Source organism: Mchenga conophoros, linkage group LG15 (genome assembly GCF_057382185.1).
Source record: "Mchenga conophoros isolate Kocher_MC1m ecotype Shallow Benthic linkage group LG15, M_conophoros_male_GT1.1, whole genome shotgun sequence".
In the NCBI taxonomy this organism is placed as follows: domain Eukaryota; kingdom Metazoa; phylum Chordata; class Actinopteri; order Cichliformes; family Cichlidae; genus Mchenga; species Mchenga conophoros.
Window position 1 is genome coordinate 42,165,960 of NC_140540.1, and position 13,384 is coordinate 42,179,343.

Below are 13,384 nucleotides of genomic sequence, written 5' to 3' on the forward strand. Positions count from 1 at the left end.
AGTCCGTGTTGCTCGGCGACAGCCCCAAAACATCACTGCTCTCGAGAAGATCTGCATGGAGGAATGGGCCAAAATACCAGCTACTGTGTGTGCAAACCTGGTAAAGACCTATAGTAAACGTTTGACCTCTGTTATTGCCAACAAAGGTTATGTTACAAAGTATTGAGTTGTATTTTTGTTATTGACCAAATACTTATTTTCCACCCTGATTTACGAATAAATTCTTTACAAATCCTACCATGTGGATTCATGGATTTTTTTTTCACATTCTGTCTCTCACAGTTGAAGTGTACCTCTGGTGCAAATTACTGACCTCTGTCATCATTTTAGGTGGGGGAACTTGCACAATCGGTGGCTGACTAAATACTTTTTTGCCCCACTGTATGTCGGGCTGTGAGCTGCAAAGCTACAGCCGGCTGTATGCGCACAGCAACTGTGTGTGAAAAGTGGTCAATAAAGAGATGCTGAAACGCGTGTTCATGGAAACATCGTCAGGTCTGCCGTGGTATGTTTACAATGGGACTTATGGTCCCGAACCTCTGCGCACAGCGTCTGCAGATCGGGGCTGTACGAAGTCACTTTCATCTTTACGCAGAACTATAAGCTGTCATCTGTGAAGCGTGAGCGGCGTTTGTTTTCATCATAGTTCAGGGTGGAGAACAGCTGCCGACATAATGTGGATCCGAAGATCCATAACTGGCCTGGCTGGGGTTGAAAGTCTCCATAAATGCACACGTTTCGGTGGGTACACCGGCTTACACGAGTGTGACTCTGATTTTGAGCGATGAAAAAATAATTAAATATAATTTTATTTTTATATGTCAATATCACAATAATCTTCCAATTTAGAACTACAAAAATAACTAACATAAATAAAATACACTTCAGCTAAAACCGACCCCTGATCTAGACATCTAACACCAATTATCCAAGTCCAGTGGATGGATTGGATGCAGATGTTCTGAAAGTTCTTAGGTCTCGTTTTGGGGCCTTACTCCTTTGTAGACATTAGAGAAGAGCCTTGAAAATAATGCTATACATTTTGATGTTTCTGCCTGATGAAGGTTTTTTTAGAGAAATGCAAAACTAAACACCTCTTTAGCGTGTGTGTGCTGATGATACATACACAGGGTGTGCAGCCTGCTGTTTGTTGACCTCTGAATATATTGATTTGACTTCATATCCTTCACCACATAATCCACAACTAGCATGGTAATGTTTCTACACAGACTCGAGTTACTGCTTGTGGAGCAGCGTTCAGGTTTTACTTCACAGTGGGAAGGATGAGCTCCTCAGCAGATAACTTAATATGATCACAACAGTACAAAACACTTGTTAGCTGTGTGCCAAGACAAGGAAACAGTGTGAAACACTATGTGTTCATACAACACTTTGCATTTAATCATTAGCTATTATTAATCTCTTTATGTCTTCCACACTGTGTCTTTTGTCCTGCCCCCCTTCCCTCACCCCCAGTTTGATCGTGGCAGATGGCTGCCCTCCCACAGCTTGGTGTGCCCGAGGGTTCTTCCTGTCAAAAGGGAGCTTTTCCTTCCCTCTATTGATTGGTGGGGTTTTCTCTCTATTATTATGAGGTCTTTACCTTATAAAGTGCCTCAAGGTGACTGCTGTTGCGATGGTACTATATAAATAAAACTGAACTGAACTGAATTGGAATGGTGTGTGTGTGTGTGTGTGTGTGTGTGTGTGTGTGTGTGTGTGTGTGTGTGTGTGTGTGTCAGAGTAAAAGGAACAAGGAAATAAGGCATCAGTTTGCTCATCATGCTAACGTAAATAGCTATTCTGCCAGTATAGACATTCAGCTACTCAACATTATTGTCATGGCTACTGAACGGACCCACGCGCAGACAGTTCTTTCAAGGAAACAAAAGGGGATTTATTTACAATAGGGATCACCTTAGTGCAAAATATATGTACAGTGAGTTGGGAGGGGGTCCAGGGCTCCAGGGAGAGAAGGGGGGGGGGAATCCACACACACGCTTCCTCTTCCACTCAGTCACCGCCACCGCTCCTCCGCACACACGCACTCCTCTTCAGCCGCACTCGCTCCAACACTCCACACACTGCCCCACTTGGACAGGTCCGGTGATTCGGTCCAGAATCTACAGACAGAAGGTCAAAGGTTAGTTCCACAACATAAAACACGTGTAAGCGATTCTTCTTTGAATATGCCGCGAGCACGAACTCAGGTGGTTCGACGTTCCAGCGGTGAGCTGCTCTGTGCCACTGCCATAAATAGCAGCTGGGGAAATCAGCCAGATCAGCCGCAGGTGGACACCATCCACAGGGGTGCGTGTGCCAAGAGTGAGAGCCCGTAATGAGCTCCACCCAGGCAGAGAGGAGGAGGAGAGACAAAAAACTAAAACTAACAACAACAAAACCTGTAGCCAGCGTGGGCCAACCAGAGAGACACGGGGACCGTGACAATTATTCCTACTGCTTGAATCACTTCTTTTCCCCTTGCTAAGTTTAAAATTATTACCTATAAGACTACCAGGAGCAGCTCAGTTTCACTCTGGATGCCGAAGCAGTGCAGATATACTCACAGGTATGAATGCAAATACAGACATTTCCCACTTCAGATTCATCAGAGGACTGTGGTAAATGGACTGATTCTTATAGAGCGCTTTTCTACTCTCACTGAGTACTCAAAGCGCTACAACATGCCTCATTCACCCAATCACACCCATTCTCACAAGCACTTTATCTACACTTAGTGCTTTCTAACGACATTTATACACATTCACACTCCGATGGATGCATTGGAGAGCAAGTTGGGGTTAGTATCTTGCCCAAGGATACTTGACATGCAGACTGGAGGAACCAGGGATCAAACCACCGACCTTCCGATCAGTAGGTGACCTGCTCTACCTCCTGAGCTACATTTACACTCACAGTCACACCAGTGGCCAACTTGACTTGCCAGTTAACATAATATGCATGTGTTTGGAAGAACCGACGCACACGTGGGAGAACATGCACACACCGGCCAGCTGGCAGGTTTCAAACCCAGGACATTCTTGCTCTGAGATAACAGCACTAACCTCTGCATCACCATGCTTTCATGCTTTTTTCTGTTGTGAAATGGATGTGAATCATTTATTGGGTCTGACCTTTTTACTATGACCTTTTATTAATAAAACGTTTTACTACAGAGGGATCACAAACACGGTGAAAGAAAGCATCATTTTCCTGCCCTGTGCTTACTTCACATGAATGTGTGGGATATGAACATTAGCTAATATAACAAGCAAACACAGGCATGTAAGAGATTATTATACACAGTTGTACAGGGTCAGTGCTGTGACTTAGATTTAGTTCATGTCCAAAAACTGGCTGTTTGCGTTAATGGCGGAGTCTCTCTGTAGAAGACAAAGACAGAGCTCACACATCTGAAGGATTTCTTAAAAAAAATGTTCTGATGTCAATCAAAGCAACAGAGAAAAGTCCTGCGATTGTTTCCCTCTTTTTCTGTTGCTGTAAGAGTTTTCTGTATCATCTACATGTCACACACTTCCTTTGTTCTGAGACCTTTGCTGTTTGTTTAGTTTAAGTATTGCATCCATCAGATTTTTGTTGGAGCCAATGTACAGTCTGCATTGCAAATTAATGCCATCCGTGGTCCACAGTGCATTTGCTGCCTCTTCCAGAAAGCCTCCAGTTTCTAACATAATCGCCTATTAGTCTTTTTCTGATATTAGAATCGCTCTCCTTTGTTGCCGTGCTGCACCTTCTCCTGCCTCTGTCAAACACAGGCATTACTGGGAGTTTGAGCTAAGTTGAAAGAGAGACCTGTTCATTTGCATCGTGAAAGCAAAGCCAGGCAAATTTATTTAAATAGCGCAATTTATTCAGAGCAGTTTCAAAATGCTTTGGAGACATTTAACCTCTAAAAGGAACTGGAAGAAAGTGACAACATATGGAAGATTAGAGACTTCATCCACAGGACATACTCTCAGGATCTGTGTCGCTCTGCCCAGACAAATCTCTCTCAGGAAAAGCCTCAAAGCCCCTCCTTCATCAAAGATGTAGTTCTTGAATGTTAAATATGCTTTTGCTGCCCACAACGCAAGGTCTGTGTTCCACATTTGAATGTCAACATTGGTCCAAAAGCATTACACAATGTGTAAAACACATAATTTCTCTGACTTTTAGATTGGATTTTATTGTAGTGGATGTTTTTGGTGACACTAGAGGGAAACTGGAACCTGAAGTTCAGGCTGGGGTTATACACACACTATCATAGACTCTTATAATAAAGTTACAACAAGCTTTGAAACACTAAAATCCATGTTTATTTAAATATTCATAATGATCCATATATAAAACCCATGTCGACAATCATGTATAATAAAGTGTAGATGTAAATATATATTTAAGTTAATTTCTAAAAAAACAAGTTTACAGTGTGTGATGTTAACAATAGGCATGTTTGTGTTTATATTTACTACTTACTAGTGGTGTGCGGATCGATATTGACATATCGATTCTTCCGATGCCAGTAATTTATGTTCTAGAATCGATTCTCATATTAAAATATCAATATTTTAGTACTCTGGGGTAAATTTGTAGTTTTTCATTAACAGGAACACAGTGGAAAGAAACTATATCATTCGGATCATCTAAATTGGAAGGAACTACTTCCTCTACCGACTTTCACAGTCATGTGCAAAACACGGCTGTATAAATGTGTCACAGCCCCTGGCGTGCGCACTCACAGCAATGGCTGAGTGTAAACAGAGTCATGTGTGGATTTGATTTCAACACTATTAAAGTGTCTATATGGGTCCACACCAGAGAGTGTTAATTTAACTCTTTTTGGAGAGTTGGTACGTTAACTCTGATTTAGTGTTAAACACCAAATCTGTCTGGAGTTGATAATTTAACACTTGGTGTTAAGAGTTTATATATTAACTCTCAAAGAGTATTTTAGTTTAACTACGTAAGAGTTATCTTCTAATTCATTCTAAAAAGCGGGAATTTTACTGTTCTGAACTTCTAGAAATTTCTTTTGCAAAATGTTCTGAAACGGCTTCACTTCAGCTTCGATTGGAGCCGTGCTGAGGGCGGAGTCTGTGAATTTACTCTGTTGGTGTCATAGCCCCTGTAGGAGTTCAGAGTTAAGAGGTCAAGAGTTAATGTTTCCATTGTAACACCTCCAGATTTGACAGAGAAACACTCATTTTTAACACTCGATTTTAACTACTATCATTTTACACCTCAGAGTTACATTAAAAGAATGTGACTCTACTTAGAGTAAAATTAACTCTACTTTTGCAAGAAGACTATTAACACCAAAACATTTAACACTTTTGAATTTGCTGTGCACAAACAGCCAAGACCTGGTTTGCGATACATCCGGGGCCTGTGCTTCGTACCGCGCTAAGTGAGTTAGCTGGATGAGTTGGTGACGATTTCGCGTGATCCTGGATCGTTCGGTTCCCCGAAACTCATCCGGGACTTGCTGTCATAGCAACAGAGCCGTAAGCGTAAACCTGCTGGGGAGCAGGTTTACTTTATGTAAACAGGATTAGATCGCGGCCACGCAGGTATGGCCACGTCATTCATACGAAAGCAACAGCGATATTCCACCACTGTTTCACCATAAATAAATAACATCACTGTAACCAAAGATAATGCAGCACTTGATCCTTTTATTGATGTCACACAGATACATACAGGTCATTCCCTAAAAAAGGGAAATGTACTATTAACATTCTATTACATGTATGTGATTATTACAGATGTAATTCATATTTCAGAGTAGTAATTGTAAATTACTTCGTGTAATCAAGATGAGAGACCACGGCTATAAAAGCGAAGGTGGATTTGGGAAGTCTGTCGCAGTCATATCCTGTCCGTTTACGCGAGCAACCCATTGCGGAAGGTGCAAGATTGATAAGGAGAGTCCTCAGAATTCAGCGTATATTGCGGGACAGACAGGATCCTTTAGCTCAGCGCGACAGTGTGCTCATAGAGAGATATCGATTTTCCCGTGAGGGTATTATTTACTTAACCAACTTGTTGACGAGGGGGTGCAGGACCACCACCTGTCTTTTTTTTTGCTCTGCCCTTTTCTTGGTTGCTGTTATGAACAAACAAACAGAGTATTCCAGGGTCTCTTTCCAAGAGACGACAAGCAATATAAGTGATAAATATTACCATTCTGTAGAATATTCTTATATTCCACTTTTACTTGTTCCCATGTTCTAGTGGGTCCTGTTGTGGCTCTAATGTGAAAGGGGATATAATATAACATATTATAATATAATATAATGTAATATAATATTGGATAATATGGTGTGATATGATAAATCTACCCTACCGCCTACTGGTGTTGGCCAGAGGGGCCGATGGCGCAATATGGCAGCCTGGCTTCTGTCAGTCTGCCCCAGGGCAGCTGTGGCTACACCTGTAGCTGCCTCCACCAGTGTGTGAATGTGAGAGTGAATGAATAGTGGCATTGTAAAGCGCTTTGGGTGCCTTGAAAAGCGCTATATAAATCCACTCCATTATTATTGTTATTATTGAATTACTTACGAGTTTGATTTGTCAGCAACTTTCTGCCAGCCCTCTCTCCTTGCTTTTGCAGCCTTTGCAGTGTTCCCTTGCGTTTTAATTAAACTCTGAAACTCCTGAAATCCCTCACTCAAGAGTTCTTGCTCTGCTGCCGAAAAATACCGAGCGCGCTCCTTCGACATTTTCGCCGACCAATCAAAGGGTTGCCGATCAATGTTTCTACTATCGATGCGTAGCCCCTGTTGGGCCACCCAGTGATCTCACATTACTTCATCCAGCTATACTAATCGTCAACAACAGGTGTGTTCGGGGAACCGGAATAGCGAGCTCAGAGTTAGCGCGATGATTTGGTCTTGGATGTTTCATTTGATCTTGGATGTAGTAAGCGACGTACGAAGCACAGGGCCCCGGCAAGAAAGTGCGGTGTTGTGGCAACATCACTAACCTCGTCAAACATCTCAGAGTAAATCATATCACAGAATATGACGAGCTTATGTTGAGGCGAACTGAAGAGGAGGAGAAGGACACACAGGAAAACGGAGAGAGTAATTTTTCCAGGGTCAACATCATTTTCATCTAAAAGAGTAGTTATTGCACGTTTTGGAACCTAATCACTTCAATTGGCCGCTAGAGTTGGAGCCAAAAAACAGAGGAAATTCTATCAGAGTAATATAGAAAGACCACGCCCATTTTCGCTTCTTAAGTTTAGTTTCTGCCGCCATTTTCTTATCCCGCAGTGGAACGGAGGCGACTGTCAGCATAAGCCAGGTAAGTGAGCAAAGTGCTAAATAATGATTTTATATAGAATAAAATGTGGAGTTTTTGTTTATGTGAAGGGTAATGCATGTATTATATTACAGCTTCTGAGTTTGTGGGTCTTACATGCTACATAATTGCCAAGGTTTATGCTAATGTTAGCTTCCAACAAAATTAATGTTGTTCGACCACTCAGACAGCTATATTTCAATAAACTTAATTTAGCATTGCTGAATAGCTGTTTTTAGGTAGTATAATTGACCAGGGAAGTGTGTTTTTAACAAATCCTGTGCACCAATGTTTTATCCAAAATGGTAGGTGAGCACATGTTTTTTACTCAGAATTGAATTGTGTGCATGGTTGCAGTCTGTAGCCCCTAGTGTATTAGATTAGCATTATACAAACTTCCTATTGCTGCAATGTAGAGCTTTCTATTACTTATGTGTTTTTTTTTTACATGCTTTTTCATCAGAACAGAGCATCGTGAGATTGTAAGACATACAAGGAATATATGTGTGTGTTTTGTTCAATTTTGCAAGTATTTGTAATAAATCTGATTATTTAACAATATCCTTTTCATATCATGAAGGATGCAAGCTGTGCGTGTAAAGTATAGAGAACAACAAAAGTACATCTGTTTTGAGGGCCAACTGACCTACACATCGTTTTTGGAATGTGGTGAGTAAAAAAATCAAAGTTTCCAGTGTGTTTCATAGCTTGTGTGAATCAGTCAAGCTTTGGGGATGGTGCTATAATAGCTGCTATACCAAATGTTTAGGCTTTTTTTCTGGTTCAGTTTATGTAATTTCACTTTTTTTTTGCCTTGTTCTGGTATTAATTTCAAATGTATAATGCAATTTTATAATGTTCACAGTTGCCAAGAAGTTCAACATTCCAAACTTGGACTTCAAAGTTTTTGATGACTCAAAGACTGAAGTTGATGAGGATGTTTTTGATTTCCTTATGAAAAAACAAAACCTTGGTGTGCTAGAGATTTGTCAAGCACAAGGTCCAAATCCAGATGGTAAGTATCTTGGAATGTCATCATCATCGTCATTTTTAAACTTTTAATTGACCGGGTAGTGGGGAGAGAAACCACAGTCCAGTTTATTTCCTGGTTGCAAGTTGATAGGGTGTGAGCAGTTACGTAACACAGTCAGTTGTCCTATCAAATTACTTGGTCCAAATATTAAGATTGGCCAAACTTTTTTCAGGATCCCACGGGAATGGAATAATGATGAGTTTCTATCCCTGATGGAATTTTTAACAGTTTAATGTCCCATCAGCTTGGTAACAGCATTTTAACTTAAGCAAAGAAAAATCTAACATCTGCAGAAAGGTAAATGTCACTAGAATCACTCAATCACTGAGCCACTGTGTCATTCATGCTTTAAGTCCTGGCTAGTAGAACATGTTCTGTGTAAGGCAAGCTAATAAATTTACTGAATTGTTTTCAAATAATCCTATATTTTGCTGGGTACTACAATGTTTATGATTGTGTAAATAACACTAACCATCATACAAACTTAAACAAGAAGGCAAGAAGACATGAAACACTAAACATATAAAGGCTAATTTACATCATGGAGCCCTGCTCTCAAAAACTGACATGGATTTAACTATTTCTGAAGCTGGATTTAAGAAATAACTGCTAAACATTTAAAAAGATTTTCTGTTTGTTATGGAATGTGATGTCATGTGGTTGGTTGTGACTAATAAACTTAAATTAGTTTATGTTATCGATTCTGTCACTCATTGGCTAAAACAGGAACATCAAGGCACTACAACTAAAAATCTTCAACACTGCTCACTCATAAAGCACTTTACAAACCCAGCTACATGAACCTCATTGTTGCAGTCAGGGGCAGCACAAAAGTGACCTCTATAATTTTTATGATTTGATAGATTCTTCTGCAAGCACCTCCTTTACCAGTTCCAGTGGAGAAATTGAAGTGGACTCTGATGACACCATATTATTGGAACACAGTCCTACAACAAGACGGAGAGCTGACGACACTTCTCTTGCCCGAGTAAGCTATGTAGTTTGCTGTATACCCTTTCAGAAAGTTGACACAAATTTGAATATATTATATGTATTATTATCACTGTCATAAAAGCACAAGATTCTGCTGTCTTTCCTTCAGCACAGGTCTGCAAATTGTAGACCAGATCGGCAACATAAAAAGTTAGTGTGCTTGAGAGACAGACAAATTTAAGGGTAATTATTTGTGCTTTTTAACAGAACTTTAGGTGGCTTTGAAGCACAGTGATCATGAATATCTAATGAACCTCAATTCTATACTAAAACATACTTTAAAAAAAATAACATGTATTCGTGACTATAGACCTTTGATTTGATCTAGAACGAACCTGAAAGCTTTTTTAGTATCACAAGAAAAATATTTATGATATATTGATTATATATTATTATATCGCTCTATTTTACTGTAACTTAGATGGTTGAAGATGTTCTAAAGAACAAACCAGGAGGAGAGAGGATCATCAATGAGTATGCCCGGACAAAAAGCCTAACGGATAGCAGACGGCGTGACATGGTCAAGATATTAGTTGCACATATGACAAGTGAACATGGGTATGCTGACATAGTTATTTCATAAGTATATATATGATAAATTCATTTATCATTTTAAGTGTGCGTGTTAGTCCCCATAGAGAAATAGTTCCTCTGCATTTAACCCATTCACCCAGTGAAGCAGTGGGCAGCCGCCAGTGCAGCGCCCGGGGAGCAGTGTGTAGGGACGGTACCTTGCTCAGGGGTACCTCAGGGTAGCCGTTCAGTGGAGTCGAACCCCCGACCTTCCGATCATGGGGCCACCACTCTACCTACTGAGCTATCCCTGCCCTGCTGTCATTTATTCATTCATTTATTTTCTTAGAGGTGGTATTTAGACTTTCAACTTTGTGTTTGTCTGTGTAGGACAAGTCCTTCAAGACGTGTTAAAGAGAAATATGCAAAGGGTATCATCACGCTGTTCCCATACCTGGCTGATCCTAGGAGCAGGCTGGGCTATGTAAGTACAAAAAAGAATAAGTTCAAACAATTTACTTTTCACTCGTGAATGTAAGACATTTTTCAGGCATGAAATATATGTAGAATTTACTTAACAGTTTGGCTCTGGATTGAGTAAAGCTGAAGATGTTTTTCTTTTCGCAGGACTTTCCTCTGTGCTGCCTTTTCTTAACTCTCATTATTTAAATCCCTTTAGAGTTCAGCGCTCCAGTCCCGAGCAAGGGAGCTCAATTGCTGCAATTTTCAGATTGAAAGTGTAAATATATTTTAACATGTTAATTAAAATATTTCATTTAATTTTAGGAGCATTTTTACAATGCAGAAGATGGGAGTGGGTATCTGGCTTGGAGATTGAAGTTTATCCAAAAGGAAGCTTCTAATGGACAAAACAAGACTCCCAGAATGTCAAAAACGCAAATGGGTATGTGATATTGTTAGTAGTTATAATTCAAGTCTCACTCATCTGGAGACTAAACTGCATGCATGAAAATTCTAGCTGAGTTCTCAAGCCTTGTAGGACACGGTGTCACTTTTTTGTCTTATTCATATCCACTGTTAGGGGGCCCAACATCTGATAGAGACTGTTTCAGAGAAGACAACTGCCTAATGACAGACAGCTTGTGTTCTGAGGCTATTGCACTGATGAAACATACAGCTGATGAAGGAATTGTTATGATGAAGATGAAGCAGACCTTCAACTATCGCCAAAAGATGATTCATGATCCAGTGAAGTCATCTGATATCTTTTTGGACTTCCCAAGATTCCTGGATATAGGAGGATTAGTATGTTTATCTTACCTTCAACTTCCCTCACTGTTACATTTATAAGTTGAGGTGCATCTGAGAAAAAAGTGAGCATAAAAGTTGTTTGATACAAGGAGTTTCAAAAACTTAATTTCATCTCTTCTGCAGATTGAACAAGATTTTACTTTGATGTTCGATGAAGCCACCTCTGCAAAGTTCCTGGAGAAGTGGCCCACTATCTACAAGCAGAAAGTCCTCAAACAAAGCCGTGGTCTCACGCAATCAGATGACCTTCAGTACCTTGTGCAAAATGCTGAATGCACAATAGAAGTGGAAAATGGTGAGATAAAATAAATGGAATTTTATTGTTATGTTTTAATTGGAGCATTTGAAAGTGTAACACCGTCACCTGCTGTCGCTTTTTTTTTTTTCAAAACTTTATAATGTAAGTGTTAACAGAGTTGCAGATAACGTGTTTTGGCAGCTAATTATTGTTTCCAATTTACTTATGTTTCCAGGATGGGACAGTGACATGTCATCCATTTTGATCCTTGTACACCTGTTACCACCATCACCTCATGGCCGCAAGAGACCAGGAAAGCTCTCAGCCAGACAAGCCTGTGACCATCTTGTCAAGTTTGTCAAGGTAAAGTTACAGTAAAGGAAACATAACTAGTTATATTTACATTGATAACAATATTTCAGACGAACTAAAAGGTGTATGTTTAAATACAACTATGAATTTAGTCATTACCAAGAGATGTATACAGCTCAGTCAAGCAGCCTTTATGTCTTCCACAACCATATGTAGGCTGTATTTGCAACATCACACATTTCTTTTATCACTTGAGTAAAGTACACAAACAACAAGTCATTCCAAACTTTAAGTTCATTGTAAATAGAAATGCTACAATTTCAACAAATTAACTGTCATGGTAATTAACATATTTTTATAGATTATATCTGCATATAGATTTTTGTAGATATACAGATAACAGATACTAGTTTTGACAAGCTAGTAGTTAAAATTGAACTAGTTTTGTCTGTTTTGTATCTGTCCTTAATTCTGTCAGCTTCTTGTTTTTTAACCGAAGTCTTATCATGTTGGAACGTTTATCTGTCTTTGTGTCACAGACGGGAACTAGCATCCAGGGGCATCTCGATGGCATCACAGAGAGCCTTCAACCATACCTTCTTGCAGTGGGCACTCAGAGGAATGTGATTCACAAGTACTTCATTGTGATAGACAAACATGCAGTACCTTGTAAGTCACCAGGCTCTCTTGCTTGTTTTGATGAGCTTTTCAAAGCTCACTTTGTCTTTGGTACGTCATATGACCACGATCTGGTCAATATGTACAACTTCCTGCAGACCACCATTTACGAGATAGATGTTGATACAACCAAAGTGAATCCTAGGGTTGCAGAGTTGAGGGCTCGGATGCTGCGTTGAATATTTTTTTTTCTACTAAGAGTGTTGAGCTGGAATGTTTTGTTTCATTTGCAAGAGGTCCCAGACAAATGCTAATTCCTTGATAAAGCATTTCAAAGTGATCCATGGACTCTGTTCTAGTAAGACTCTTCGTCTTAAATGTGGCCAGTTTGGTTGTGCTCAAGTTTATGGCACATTTTCTGGGTTCAAGTTTTGTGTACAAGAGATGGACCTCATGTAATTTGTGTTGAAGAGCTTTTCTGTTGTAAAGCATTTGATTTACAGGTGTCATACAGTGATAGTGATTCCAGTTTTTATATTGTACCATACTGTTTCCTGTGAACAATAAAGGTGGCTGTTAAAATATAAATAATTTCTGATTTATTTATTGTACCTTGCAGTGAATGATAATACATAGAGGGCGAAATAAAGTCACATATTTTTCTTCTTTTAATTCTATTTAGAGTAAAATTTAGTTGTATGTAAAATTTTAATTCTATTTGGAGTGAAAATGTTGTTCTATTTGAAATAAATTAGAATTCAATTCTGAGTAAAATTCTGCTCTATTTAGAATAAAATACTATGTAGAGTAAAATTCTGTTCTACTCAGAGTAAAATTAGGGTGGAGTTGTTTTTATTTTATACTAAACTGAGTAAATTATCATCATGTGTATTAAAATATTTGCACTGAATAGAGTAGATTTAACTCTGAAAGTTTAACTCTACCGTAAGAGTAAACTTTACTCCATTTAGACTGGGACCAAATACTGTCTTTTTTAGAGTAAAATTTTTTTCAATTTGAGTAAAATTTACTCAGTGAATTATACTGTGCAGGTGCTGCTAGGGCGAGACAGACGTCTCAGGGAGTCCTTTAGTGCTGCA

At 39.4% G+C, this 13,384-nt stretch overlaps 1 protein-coding gene across 1 annotated transcript; it reads left to right on the forward strand.

Annotated features, from left to right (window-relative positions):
- The first annotated feature begins 7,563 nt into the window (after positions 1–7,563).
- LOC146558979 (uncharacterized) lies at positions 7,564–12,928 on the forward strand. The gene is made up of 11 exons (XM_085246426.1): positions 7,564–7,787; positions 7,886–7,974; positions 8,171–8,320; positions 9,202–9,326; positions 9,753–9,889; positions 10,235–10,328; positions 10,631–10,748; positions 10,887–11,110; positions 11,240–11,411; positions 11,590–11,717; positions 12,206–12,928. Exons 2-11 carry the CDS (start codon positions 7,887–7,889, stop codon positions 12,521–12,523), a joined length of 1,554 nt encoding a protein of 517 aa, XP_085102552.1. The 5' UTR covers positions 7,564–7,787; position 7,886; the 3' UTR covers positions 12,524–12,928.
- Positions 12,929–13,384: the final 456 nt, after the last annotated feature.